The sequence below is a fragment of the Elgaria multicarinata genome, chromosome 15 (assembly GCF_023053635.1).
Source record: "Elgaria multicarinata webbii isolate HBS135686 ecotype San Diego chromosome 15, rElgMul1.1.pri, whole genome shotgun sequence".
NCBI classification, from domain to species: Eukaryota; Metazoa; Chordata; class Lepidosauria; order Squamata; family Anguidae; genus Elgaria; species Elgaria multicarinata.
In genome coordinates this window covers 11,894,908-11,909,885 of record NC_086185.1, presented here as the reverse complement: position 1 = coordinate 11,909,885, position 14,978 = coordinate 11,894,908, and the positions used below count along the sequence as shown (strand labels likewise).

The following is a 14,978-nucleotide window of genomic DNA, read 5'->3' as shown; positions in this document are numbered from 1 at the left end:
CCATATGTGTGTGATGTGTCCCTTTTTCATGGTTGCACTTTAGCCTCTTTGACTATCATGTTCTATCCTGTACTCATGGCCAATTTGCTCCCCTTTGTATTGGGACAATCAAAAACATTTTCATATTCGTCTCCTTTAGATGATTTAACCCGAACTGGATGCTTCCTAGCTCCTGTTGGCTTTCCCCCAGAATTTAGTCTAAAAGCTGCTCTGCCACCTTCTTTATGTTTAGCGCCAGCAGTCTGGTTCCATTTTGGTTTAAGCGCAGGCCCAGCTTGTCAGGCTCTTGTACAGGCTCGGCTTGTCCCAAAATATTCCCCAGTGACTAACAAATCTGAACCCCAACTCTCTGCACCATCATCTCATCCACGCATTGAGACTTCTCAGCTGTGCTTGTCTAGCTGGCCCTGCTCACGGAACTGGTAGCATTTCAGAGATGGTTCTGGATTTCAACCTCCTGCCTAGCAACCTAAATTTGGCTTCTAGGACCTCACGACTACATTGCCCCACATCGTTGGTACCAACATGGATCACAACAACTGACTCCACCCCAGCACTGTCTACTATGTTATCTAGACAGCGCGTGATATCTGCAGCCTTTGCACCAGAAAGGCAATTCACCATGTGGTCTGTATGCCCATCACAAACCCAACTGTCTATATGCCTAATGATCGAATCTCCTACTACCACAAGCCCTCCTCCCCCCGGAGGCACATCCTTGGTGCGAGAGGATGTTTGCACATCTCCTGAGGAATGGGTCCCTTCTAAGGGATCATTTCCCTCTTCCTCGGAGTGACGGCCTCCTTCCTCGAGACCCACATTCTCCATGACTGCAGAGGAGCTGTCACCAATGAAGTGTGACGTTGCTGTTAGGTCCCTGAAGGTCTCATCTCTGTCTCTCTTCTTCTCCAGGTCAGCAACCTTGGCCTCAAGGGAACAAACTTGTTCCCTGAGAGCCAGAACCTCATTACACCGAGCACATGCCCATGATTTCTGTCCAGCAGGCAGATAGTCGTACATGTGGCACTCAGTGAAATACACTGGGAAGCCCCCACACCCCTGCTGACTTTCTGCCTTCATAACGGATCTTTTTTATTGTTATTATTGCTGTTGTAGGGTTTCTTTACTAGGAGGTTCTTACTGGGAGAAGGTAGGGAGTTTATTTAGAGCTTAGTCTTTGTTTGTTTGTTTTAATTTAAAGTTACTGGAGAAGGGAAGGGGAAGAGTTTACTGTCCTGGCTTCCTCGCCCAGTTGCTAAACACGCATGTGTTAAATCACACAGGCATATGTTGAATTAAAAGTTAGACCCATATGACTTTCCCCTGCATTACTTTAAAAGCTCAATAGTCGCTCGCATTATAAAATTAGATATTTAAGTATTTGAGTATAAACTAAAAGTCCTCGTTAGGTTAGTTTGTAAATGGAAGTAGCGAAATATGTGGGTCTGAACTTAGTACTTTGAGCAACTATTCTTTGTTAAATGTAATGCTATTAATCCCGTTTGCTTGAATAGTTTTAACTCTGGAAACACCACGTGCTCTTGAATTAAAACGTATTATATATTAAGTTATTTACTCTGGGTATATATTTTATCTATTGTCATGTAACATTGATACTGATTTGATTTTTCAAATCAGCCTTTCAGACTGAAGGGAAGCTATATTTAATATTGGATTTTCTCAGGGGAGGCGATGTGTTCACAAGATTATCCAAAGAGGTATGTATTTACATTTAATTAGATGGCAAATACAAATATAAAATTATAAAAATGTCATCCTGCTCTTTCTCCAAGGAATTTCCCATATGTCTTTATCCTCACATCCATTTGTGGCAGCCATTCCCAAACCCAGTAACCTCCAGATGTTTTGGAGTACATTTCCCAGCATTCCTGACCATTGGGCATGTAGAATGGGGCTGATGGGAGCTGAAGTCCAAAACAACTGGACTACACCTGGATGAAGAAAGCTGATGTAATGGGTAGGCTAGGCTGAGAGATGCAGACTGTCCCATGATCACCACCATGTTAACAAAATAACAGTTGCAGCAAGAACTTGATCTTGGATCTTCCGCACCCAAATTTGACACTATTCCTAGTTCACTGGGGGACCTTTGATCAGTCTTTCTCTCAGCTTAACCTACTTCATAGGGCTGTTGTGAGGATGAAATGGTGGGGTGGGGTAGCCAAAAATAATATATGTCACCTTGAGCTTCTTGGAGGAAAGGCAAGATATAAATGCAGTGAATAAATATGTGCTACACTATCCCAGCTCTATAAAGGATTGTGCCGTTGTCTGTCTTTGGAATTCATCAGAATGAAATACAAGGCTTCTGAGTAAAACATTCTGTTAGATACAATTTATTAATAAGTAAATTATACATTTCTCCACATGCTGGGAGATTATTATACACTTCTCCACATTTCTTCTTCTTTCAAAAAATGTCCCCTGGTTGTTGGCTTTTATTTTTAAACTGTAATCATTAGAGAGAATAATCAACTATGGAGTATCTTAAATTACAGAAGCCAAAGTATTAACACATACCCACTTCCTTTTCTCTTGGTTTTTAATGATCATTGGAAAATACATGGGGTAGTTCCTGATTGATTTTGATGAAGGGTGGGAAAATTTGGGCCATCCAGACATTTTAGCCCATGACTTCCCATCAGCCCTTGCCAACAAAGCCAATGTTGAGGGTAGTCATAAGCCAAAAACCTCTGGAGGGCCACAAGATATCTACCCCTGGGCTTTGGTGTTTGGTGATAACTTGAGTGCTGAGAAAACTAATAAGCAAGTTGGATAAATGAATGGCTGGGCCTCTAATCCTATTATTATTATTATTGTTATTATTGTTATTATTGTTATTATAGCCCACCTTTTCTCCAATACTGGGACTCAACGCAGCTTTACAAATTAAAACACGTACAGTTGAAACAGAGATATACAAAAAAAAATAAAAAATGCTACAATATTAAATCATTTAAAAACATTTAAAATACGAATATATATATATTTAAAAATGCAATATATAAACAACACATACACAGAGGTCCAGATGAACACTTACCTGGGAATAAGCCCAACTGAACGCACTGGGATTTATTTACGCAAGGATGGTGCAGTAAGTTGTAGAACGTATGGATTGAGAAATGCTAGAATTTCTCATTCATAACATGAAAATGTATGTTTAGGAATTTGTTTGTCCCCAAAACAAGAGAAAATAGAAACCAACCTTGATTCTGCTTTTGGTTTTTTGTTTTCTTCTATCAGTCTTTGTTTACGTGAACTTCTTGACGTGTACTGTAATGGCACTTTCATTTCTTCCTACTTGATTCCTAGTTGCAAAATTTGTGGTAAATGGCTGTCTTCTAAACGAAACATTTGCTGACATCTTTATACTGACGGTTGCTTTCATTATTTTCAGACCAGCTTTTGCATGTTAAATCCCATCTACCTTTTAACTTTATAGACAATCTCCCTACGCCCCCATCCATATATTTGAGAATGCAGAACCACTTGTGGATATCTCCCCATCTTGCTTACCAGATGATCAGTGGGAGGGGTTGGGTGGAGGAAGAAGTGTCTGGACTGCAATCAAAACCTTCTTTTCATATGGAAGAAGTGGATGTGCTACCAGAGCACATGATGTGTCAGGCAGTTTAGCACTGTTGCACTGCCCTTCTTCCCATCTGCTCATTATTAGCCTTGAACCCTCTCTAGTGCCTGGCTTTTCCCATGGCGTATATGCAGCCTGAGCTCCGGTCAGCCTGGATTATGGTGAATGCATGCAACAGTTTATTACTTTGAAATCTTAATATATAAACAGATATGCAGAAATTTAACAAGATCAGAATGTAAATCTATATAGTTCTTATTAGGTTATGTTTACAGAGGAAGATGTGAAATTCTACCTCGCAGAACTGGCCCTTGCTTTGGATCATCTGCACAGCTTGGGAATTGTATACAGGGACCTGAAGCCAGAAAAGTAAAGTAAAATGTATTTTATCCTCTATTATAGTACTCTTGTTTAAAGATGTATTTGTGTTTCTCATAATATAAATGCAGAATTACATGAAAGCTTAGCTTTACTATTTTATTTTTCTAATATAAAAAATGGAGTATTTGTTAACAGAATATATACATAATATTGGCATAATTCTTGTTTGTTCAGTTGCATTATTAAAATGTCTTATAAATATTCTTGTTATGTGTATTGGTGAATGTGAATTTTAATTTTCAGCATTTTGCTTGATGAAGCAGGACATATCAAGTTAACAGGTAGGTGGAACTTACTAGTATAGCTATTTTAAAAAAAATATTTTCATGAATAGAGCACATAGTTTTAATAGCAGGTATTTTGTATTAGGTTGTGTCATTTCTAGATATTTTAATATGTGCTTGTATGTTTGGGGGCTTCAGTCATTCTTAGACTTTTAGATTAACAAAGATTAAAGTCTAGCCAGGATACTGTGCTCACTGCCAGAAGTGGCTTTCCATCTCTCGTGTCTTTTTCCAGTGTCCTGTCCAGCTGGCTAACCTGCTATGATACATCGCAGTGGTGAATATTAAGAACTTCAGGCAGACTTTTCATTAAATCAGGGTACAATGAACAAACCCTAATCTGCTACAAGATATTAAAGGAAACCGTATCGGCTTGGATCATGACTTCCATTCTGTGCATGGAATGGAACTTCCCCACTGCCCTCACCCCATGCCCCCTAGACATGTGCTGTTGGTAGTTGTCGGACCAGAATAGCAATGGGCGAGGGCTGCGGAAAGAATGACTAAAAATGCGTACCTAGCTTGCATACGTGGAAGTGCCTTCCAAGTACAATGCCATCTTTGGGTACAAAGGATAGTTGGAAGGATTTCCAGGAGTGATGTATAAGCGGTTCTAGCAGTGTGTTCTTGGGTGGATCAGAACTGCAAAATATAAAGCACAATTAATATCCCCTCAAGACTTTTGTAATCTAAATCCACCTCTCTGCAGTGGATGTCAGCTGTTAGTTCCATGTCTCAGTCCAAAATTATGATGGAAACGGATGTTCACGCTCTAGTTTAGTTCCTTGAATCCAGGTAAACGCAAAAATGGCTGGTTAGCTATAAGGAGTGTATGCAATAGAAGAATAGGCAGATGGCCCAGTTTGGCAGGCATCCTGTCTAGTTTGTTTTTTATGTTTTGAAAGTATTTATAGGCTGCCTTTCAGGGCCATGCCCTTGCAACATGGTGTACATTGTAAAGAAGATGTATAGATTAAAAAAATGGATGAATCGATACAAATTTCTAACACCTCAGCATTGAAGGTCTGAAAGAAGCAGTAAGATTTCAATTTGGAAGGATAAGGCTGGGAGGGCAATCTCATAGCCTAACATACATGAAATAAAGGCAGGCTGGATGAGATATGTTTTTAAGGACTGTTTGAAATGCTGCACTATGGGGCAAAATGTAATTCTTCCAGAAACAACTTCATAGCTGTGGGACCACCACCAAGAAAGCCCTGTCTTTTGTGCTTGCCACCCTAATTGATCTTACCAGCGAGCACGTGAACAGAATCTTCGAAGCTGATTTTAATGTTTGAACAGAGTCGTATGGGTGAAGGTGGTCCATTAGATAACCTAGTCTCAAGCTACTTGAGGTAAAGGTTAACCACAATACTTTGAATTGGGCCTGGAACATAGCCAGTGCAATTGGTGTTACATATTCCAAGTTTCTGGCCCCTACCAGCATCTGGGTCATATTGCATACCAGCTGAAGCTTCCAAACCATCTTCAAAGGAAGATGTGTTCACGTTGCTAATGCGATTGTCCTCTTAGATATTTATTCAACTTCAAAATGTATTCATCATTTTTCTTTACATTAAGCACTCATAGTATTTTTTTTTAAAAAAAATAATGGCTCATAGAACAGTAGTAAACAAACTGTAAAACAAGGTGTAAAGTTATTAAATAGAACTTTAAATCAAATGCAAATACAACTTTTCAAACGTTTGTTAGTAGCTACAAAGCATAAGCTTAAGATACAGAATTTAAGTCCGTTGTAGAATAGGGATACTGCCTTCATATGATGATTTCATATGTGTATTAAAGTTTGAGAATTTTTGTTTAGTTTTTTTAGAAACACCCTCCCCCCCCCCACAAATCTTCTACCTAGATCAAAGAGTGATATACAGTAATGTTAATGATAAGCCATTTCTTTATCTGAAAAAATGTAGTCAAGGAGATTTAAGCTGAAATGCTTGCTCTTTGCCTTTAACAAGAGGCAAGAAAATAATGCTTTAAAAGGATAATAAAACCTTTTGTTCATGCAAAGGAATACCAAAATGGTGTTCAGATCACTGTCGTTTCACATGATGTATATGTGTGTATGCCTGTGCATGATAAATCATTTACATTTTATTCATTTTAAGATAGTGTAAAATGTTGAGGGTCTTTAACATCTGATTCTTCTGATGCTATTTTTTTTTTAAAAAAATAGACTGTTGTATATTTGTTTTCCTCTATAGAAGAATCAAAGTACACAGTTGTGTCATGACTTGGTGCTTTGAGCATGACTGTGTGTGTCCCTTCCATTGGTTTTTGATGAGGCTTGTGTAGCAGCCCAACACAAGCGCCATTGAAAGGAAAGGAGGGTATGCAGTAGGCTGGCTTAAGCAATTTATGGTTAGCTTGATTTTGAATTTAAAAACTGTTCTCTCATCCTTTTTGTTGCTTTGTGCTATAGACACCAAGGTATCATCCAAAACAGTAGGTTCTCGTGCTGTTACCATATTTCTTCGATTGTAAGACGCACCCCATTTTTAGAGATGTTTATATGGGGAAAAAGTGCATCTTAGAATCGAAGAAATAGAGTAATTGCACAAGTCAGCATAAAACAAGATATTTTAGAAGTAGTGCCCTTGGAAAAGAGAGATAAAGCCAAGTAGGATTTTGTGTGGATTTTGAGTTATCATTTTGGACTTTGCTTCCTGTCTTGATGTTCCCAGTTCTACATTTGGATGTGGTGTTTGGTACTATCTCTGTATGGCTACCATGTGTCAGTTGTGATGCACTTTGGTATTTATTTATTTATTTTCATTTCTATACTGCCCAATAGCCGAAGCTCTCTGGGCGGTTCACAAAAATTAAAAACGCAAGATGCAGCATAAAATATAGAAGCTTAAAACTGCAATATCAAAGTACAACCAGAATAAAACCGAGCAGCAATGCAGAAATTTAAAATATCGATTTAAAGTAGCAGAACTAAAAGAATAGGATGCTAAAATACTGAGGAAATAAAAAGGTGTTCACCTGACACTGAAAGAAGTACAATGTAGGTGCCAGGCGAACCTCTCTAGGGAGCTCATTCCACAGCCAGGGTGCCACAGCAGAAAAGGTCCTCTTTGTTGTAGCTACCTGCCTCACTTCCTTTGGCAGGGGCTCAAGGAGAAGGACCCCTGAAGATTATCTTTGCATCTGGGCATATACATATGGGAGGAGGTGATCCTTCAGATAGCCTGGCTTTCAATGTTAGTACCAGCACTTTGAATTGGGCCCAGACATGGACTGGCAGCCAGTGCAGCTGGAAAAGTACTGTCATAAAGTTTTGAACACCTCAGGATTCCAGACTGTTTTCAAAGGCAGCCCCATTTATAACACATTACAGTAATCCAGATGAGAGTTTATCACAGCATGGATAACTAGCTAGGCGATCTCTGTCTATATAAGGGCGTAATTGGTATATCAGCCTAAGCTCATAAAAAGTGCTCTGTGCCACTGATTCCACTTGTGTGTCAAGTGACAGTTCTGGGTTCAAGAGAACCCCCCCCCCCAAAAAAAAACTACCAAGCTGATTGTTCAGTGGGAGTGCAACCCTTTCCAGAACAGGTTGAACATCACCGGTGTTCAAAAGAGAGACAATATTTTTAGAGTAATCCTCACATTCAAGGCAATTAATTTTTTTATATAAAAAAAGTAGGCCACTTAAGACTTTCAGGAATTTTTAGGTGAGGAAATCAACCAGTGTATTGCATTGTTTTGCAAGCTGCAATTTCAATAGAGCTTGAAAGTGGGGTGGGGGTGGGGGAATCCATGCATTTGGAAGTTGCTAGTGAAGAGTCTAATTAATAAGCAATCTTCAAATTTTCCTCTTCAGCCTTATAGTATGGTGCAAAACAACAGAGTGGGGCACGTATGGGTGAAGTTTTGGCAGCTTTTCACACAGCTATAACAAAAAAGTGAGAGTAAGTTGTCATATTCAGTTTGCTCAGCTTTCAGTGTAGCGTTGTTAGCAAGGTCAGTGAATCTGTATGAAAGACAGTGTCAAGATGTGAAGCATATATGCTTTTAAAGCGGCACCAAGAGCTAAAAGAGATCTCGCACTATGTTTTAAAAGATTGTACTTGAACTCATGAGTTGAATATATATATACTGAATGTTATTTCTCTGAGAGATTTATGGGAAAATTTGTCATAAAGATCATCTTGGTATAAATGATACAAAGGTGAAAGTAATTGTGTTCAGGTTACCCAGTTAGCTGGGGGAAAGGTAATAACGGCTGGGGAAGGCAACGGCAAACCACCCTGCTATAAGGCCTGCCAAGAAAAAGTCAGCGAAAGCTGGCGTCCCTCCAAGAGTCAGTAATGACTCAGTGCTTGCACGAGAGGTTCCTTTCCTTTCCTATATCTGCATAGGCACAAATGGTTGTTTATTGGAGAAGTAATTGGTCTAAATTAGAAATTTATCTTGTTATATGGTTTATACAAAGTGGTATCTGGAGCTGCCATTTGGCTGTTTCTGTACTAAAGGCTTCAAGATTATCATAAGCAGTTCTAAGTGTCATAAAGCTAAAGGAGATAAAGTGGTTTCTGTAGTCCTGAGAGTATATATAGGTGTCCCACAATTGAGCTACAAAGCAAAGATTGAAAAACCCTCTGGAAATAAATCAAAACAATTTTGTACGGCTTTATTGCAGTTGCCGTAGTAGTGAGGGTGACATGGGGCAGTTCCTGGACAGTTTCATACCTTTGTGGCTATGTTCAAATTCTTTAATATGAAGGAGGACAACATACTTGCTTCCCCTCCCCGCCATTACACCTTGATGAAATCTATGTGGAATAGGGGATTATGAAAACGTTCAATAGGCAATTGGCTCCCTACTATCCTGTGAATGTAAACTTTAGAGCTAACTTCTGGTTTTTGTGATGGCTCAAGAGCCAGTTCTGGCTTTCAAGAACCAGCTTCATGTAGATCTCTCATCTCAACCTAGAACTGAAGTACTATTGTCTATGATTCTAACTGTCATTAGGCCTCCCATCACTCATGCAAATTTCCACCTCCATTTCATTTTCAGAGCCTAACCATGGTTAGCTCGAACCACAACTTAAACCCTGGCCATAGCTGCAAATCACAACTTGGAGCTAAACATGGTTAATTAAAATTAACCTCCCACATGCAAGCATAATGTTGCAACATAGTTGGCTTCAGAACATGAAGTGGGGAGAGAAAACTAGTGTGTGGGAGGAGAGGGGGAAGCAGTATGTAAACCTGTTGGTTAGGCAATTCGGCACTGATAAGAACACACTGCTCTTTCATGCTGGGAGCATTTCTGTTAGGATACAAAGAGGAAGTTGCCTTAAATTGAAGTTCACTGTCCACAAAAAAGAGAGATACATGCAGCAATGATTCTTAGTTGAAAGCAACTAGCTTTGTCTTGGTACCCTTTTATTAATCTATAGACTCTGCTTCTGGACACTGGTGGAAGCCATGCAGTGATCAAAGCCATGGTCCCCAAAAGCTATGCCCTGTACATATTTCCTCCTCAAAACTTTCATAACAGTGGCTTTTTAAAACCAAATGGCACCTTGTCTTTTTGTCAATGTGAGCTGCTGCCAGCATGTTTCTATCTGACTTTTTTGGATCATACCCATAATTTGCTAGGATAGATAAAAAAAAACACCAACTCTTTTCCATTTGTCTCATGAACCATTTAGCTTTGACTCTGAATGACATGCTTAATATATTACAAGGATTTGATGAGGGTTTCCCTGTTTACTGAGTGGCCTGGTTTGCATGACACAAGGGTGGTTAATAGGTAACAGTAGCTTGTTAACCACCCCTGCATGGGCTGTCCAATTTACCTAAATACCCTTACTGGGCGCATCTTATCATGATGTCCAAACCCAGTGAGGGTGCAACAGGCTGTGGGTTCTGGGCGGTTTATTAATCACTCCAGCCACCCACCCTTTTCTGATTTGAATGTCACAACAAGCCACACCCAGTGAGGGCCATTAGGTAAATCAGGTGGCACATGACCAGTATGCACAGGGGTGGTTAACCAGCCACTGTGGTTTATTTTACTACCTAATGGTTGTGTGAACCGAGTCAGTATCCTGTTAAGAGAGCTGTTCATTTAATTTACTAAGCTGTGCTTGCTTTTTATCCATTGTGTGTACTCATCGGGTGCCTCATTGAATGTACAGATAAAAAGAAACATTCTTTTTGTATATGCATAATCCGTTCAAGCTGGCAACATACCTTACTTTTTGTAGGTTCATTTTTTAAAAAATAGCTTTTTATGTTGCGTGAAATATGATAAGCCAAGGAGGAGTTAATAAATATTTACAGGAATCCTTCAGCACAGCAACCACAACTTACCTAACATGCGTCATTTGGGGCAGTCATATAATATAAATTAAAGTTGAGAAATTGAAGCCACTATACTACTGGAAATGGTCCAATAAGCAATACTATGCTGTTTGCATGAATTTCAGAGGGGCTTGTACAGGAGCATTTCAGATTTTCTCTTTAATTTGAGATTTCATTGATTAGCTGTAATGATTCCCATTTCTAGTGTATATAACAGAGGAGGGGATCCTGTGACCCTTCAGATATTGATGGACTCCATTTATTTATTATACTTCTATACCCCCCAATAACCAAAGCTCTCTGGAAAGTTTGCAAACAAATTAAACTTTAAAAATACAGTATCAAACATAATATAAAAAACCCTAATTATTGGCCATGTTGGCTTAGGCTGAAGGGAATTGGAGCCCAACAGCATCTGGGGGTCCACAGGATCCTCACCCCTGGTTATATACATACCCCTAAATGACTGCCATTGTTTATATTTTGAATAATCTGTAGCCACTGCTGCACAAAGTTTCTTTACTTGGTATATCTTTACAATACTGTTTTAGACTTCGGCCTCAGCAAAGAATCCGTCGATCAAGAGAAGAAAGCCTATTCTTTCTGTGGCACTGTGGAGTACATGGCACCTGAAGTGGTAAACAGGCGAGGCCACAACCAGAGTGCCGATTGGTGGTCATTTGGTGTTCTCATGGTACTGTTTATTTCATTGCCTATTTTTACATAACAAGCAGATGTGCTTCTTAATGTTGCCAAGGAAATACGAATGCTATCCATCCAAAATTGTGGACAGATTTAGTACAGTACTACGTTGCTGAGGTTACAATCTGAGAACAAATTTAAATTTTAATAGTACTTTGTCTTTGACTCTTTTTTTTTTTTTTTTTTTTTTTTGGTAATTTGGCAGTATCCAGGTGCTGCTTCTGCTGACTGTGGCCATAGCTAGACAAGGTGAAATCCCGGGGTGATCCCTGAAATTGTCCCTGTGCATCCACATGACGTACAGGGGATCCTGGGTTCAGGGAGGGATGATCTCTCCTTTGCCCCGGGATCTCACCCTCCCTTTTAGCCCCGTTTTTTCTCCGGTCTGAGCCCGAGACAATGGAACGTATGGCCGGGCACCGCGGGTTGACCCAGCTCCTCGGGATTCCTCATGAGGAGCCGGGAACTGCACCCATCGGTGGTAGAGTGGGGGGAGCAGGGAAAATAATTTACATTTTTTAAAAAAGTAACTTTTGCGCATGACCGTTCGTGCGCTGCTGTTCCTTTAATATTTAAAAAATGGTGGGCGTGATGCCTTTCCTTCTGAGGTCACCGCGTGTAAACAGAGGAGGGATCTCGCGCTAACCACATTGCGAGATCTTCCCTCCTCCGTCGCGTGCTAACAGGTAGGTCTAGCTAAGGCCAGAGTTGCTCCAGCAGAACTTACTGCCAGCGTAACAGGAACCTAACACTTTCTAGAGCAACCTCCGGAACAAAACAGAACATACATTTCAGGAATGTGATAGATAGTTCTCTTCTGTGAGCTCTTCTGACCTGCTCCATTCCAAAAAATGAGCATTTTGGCTCATTGCTTTATGAAACACTAGCTTTCCATTTCACTAGCAGTCAGTCCCGCTGGCTCATCAGCAGCATTGGGTACTGCCTACTGTTTCTTGAGTTGAGCTAAAAGCAGTTTAATTAAAGTGTATTAACCAAAGTAAGTAGCTGAAAACATAGCAACGTTTAAAACAATGTTTTGACAGTGACAGTCATAATATATTTTGGTGTAGAGCAAAGGGGTTGAATGAGGAATATTATATTACACTGTGTAAATGCCTTTGTGGTTATAATGAACAAACTCATGGACAGATGAATTATCAGCCCTCGTGGGTTTTTGTAGTAGTAGTAAAGCTTTATTGTTTCAACCAATGGTTACAACATGCTTAATAAAAGCAATGCTAAAACAAATCACACATTCTGCAAAGTCAGAAATTTTGCTCTATACATTTGGGCTGTAAGAGCGAAGTTGGCCAGTGCCAATACTTCAGTCTTGTTATTGCATGTAAACAAAAAGTATATTCTTTCTGAATCAGACCAGCTGGACTTGTTCTCAAAAAATCCCCCACAATCTAAATATTTAGAATGAATTTGAGAATAGATAGGGCAGTAGAACAAATAATGAGGCAGATCCTCCATTTTGCCACTACGGCAAGGGCACCGTGGGTTTTCGTATGAAATATTGCATTAATGCAGGGAATATCACTCTGTGTTAAGCAAATGATAATTTCTTTTATTTTTACTAGTACCAAACTTATCAGAACTGTTTATATTAAACTCTTAATTGTATGCTGCTTTTCTGCCATAAATGGAATTCAGGCCATCATGACAAGATGTTATAATGAACCTTAAAGCTTTTTTTAGAAAAAAAAATCCAACTTTCACAGTTTAAAATTTTATTTTCTAAATGTTTGCTGTTGGTTTGTTTCTTTCCTAGTTTGAAATGCTTACTGGTACACTACCATTTCAAGGTAAAGATCGAAATGAAACTATGAATATGATACTCAAGTAAGTATTTTTTTTTCTATTTTATCTATCTATAAATTATTCTGTTTCTAAGTATTTTCAAATGAGGGAAATATAACATGAATTGCATTCCATTGACAACGCATAACCATATGTATACCAACTTGGCTGTAACGTAGAAAATTATTAAAAAGTTTAGAAAAAGGCTTCCTTCATTACCAAAGTTATTAGAAGATGTTTGTCTACAAGATGTATAAGTTACAGCGAGAACTTTTGAATGTTTTTATTTGTTTTAAAAGTATTTTTTAAAAGCTTTCAGTCCTCTTAGAGTGCTTATTAGGTTTTCTAAATAGGAAATCAAACTTAGGGGCAAATAGTTTAACCCTTAGAATTGTGTTGGCAATAAGGTCTTCAGGCTTGCCTGCAGCAGTAGTTCAAACTATGGCATTAGACCAATGTTGGAGGAAAACTGCTCTGGCAGCTTTTTGTGCAAATGTTAAGATTGCTGTCTTCATTTCTTGTGAGTGTGTTGTTTTTTTAAAAGTCTTATGTAATGACAGATAAGTTTCTCAGACAATTGTTGAACAGTGGGTTCCTTGCAAGGCTGTATATTTGGTTTTTCCTCTCCTGCTGTGGTGAGAGCTTTCATGACTTGATTCTGAGAAGAGAGGCAGCATCTGTCCTTGAGGCTTGCCCGCTGATTCTAAGTGTGACGAAGGGAGAACTGCTGGCCCTTCAGATGTTGTTGAATTATAACTCCCATAATTCCTGACCAGTGGCCTTCAGTTGAAGCCCAACAATATCCAGAAGGCCATAGGTTTCCCACCCCTGGTGGAGAATGGGGACAGCATTTTTGTAAGTGATTCCACCACCAAACAGCCAGCCAGCTAATGAAAGCACCATGGAATATAGTATTTTCAAAAAGTTCATTTGTTTAGCTAGAATAGATTAAACTGGAAAATGTAATGCTCTACTTGTTATAATATGTGAAGTCAGTGTCATGAATAGTTAAAACTCTTTTTAAAACCCTTCTTGCTAAGTGTGCACTTTAGAATATTTGGATTAAATCACTTAGGGTGCAATCCTATCCATATTTATTTATTAAATTTATATACTGCCCCATAGCCGAAGCCCTCTGGGCGGTTTAAGAAAGTTAAAAACAGTTTAGGCAGAAAGAAATGTCCAAAACTCCCAGCATGCCCCATTGCCCCAGTCAGGATTGCACACTTAATTTTCTGTGCTATTGCAGTGTATTGAAAAGCTCACAAACTGCTTGCTTTTTCTTATGTTCATTTGATTTCTTGTTTAGTGAGTATATTTTGAATGTGAATTCTCTCTTTTCCTAGAGCAAAACTTGGAATGCCGCAGTTCCTTAGTCCTGAAGCTCAAAGTCTTCTGAGGATGTTGTTTAAACGGAATCCTTCAAATAGGTTAGGTAAGTTAGTATTGCTTAGATCAGCCTTCCCCAAACTGGGACCCTCCAGATGTTGTGGACTACACTTCCCATCAGCCCAGACAGCATGGCTAATGACCAGGGGCGGGAGCTACGGTCTACAACATCTGGAGGAATCCAGATTGGGGAAAACTTGTCTAGTCCTTAAACAAGTAGTGCCGTGAAACATTAACAATCTGCAAGTCACCGTAGTCCTAAATTTGGGCTGCACATGCTTACCCTTAGGTCAATCATGCATAGCTGTGCTAGCAAGGGGAATGTTGCTCTTCTCTGGCTGCAAGAAGCAGCCAAGGAGGCCTTTTTGAAGTGTTAAAGAAAGAAAATAGAAAATAACCCTCAGAAACCTCATCCTAAAAAGTGACACCACCCCCAATGCACACACTCCAAAGATTAATCCCAC

The 14,978-nt window shown here is 39.4% G+C and overlaps 1 protein-coding gene across 2 annotated transcripts in view; it reads left to right on the top strand.

Moving 5' to 3' along the window:
• Nucleotides 1-14,978, top strand: part of RPS6KA6 (ribosomal protein S6 kinase A6) — a 63,776-nt gene that overhangs the window by 33,183 nt on the left and 15,615 nt on the right. For both annotated transcript variants that reach the window (XM_063141639.1, XM_063141640.1), the window contains 6 exons: nt 1,639-1,718; nt 3,876-3,982; nt 4,238-4,275; nt 11,172-11,314; nt 13,097-13,167; nt 14,472-14,560. In XM_063141639.1, coding sequence (XP_062997709.1) covers nt 1,639-1,718; nt 3,876-3,982; nt 4,238-4,275; nt 11,172-11,314; nt 13,097-13,167; nt 14,472-14,560 — 528 coding nt within the window. The remainder of the gene's footprint in view (nt 1-1,638; nt 1,719-3,875; nt 3,983-4,237; nt 4,276-11,171; nt 11,315-13,096; nt 13,168-14,471; nt 14,561-14,978) is intronic.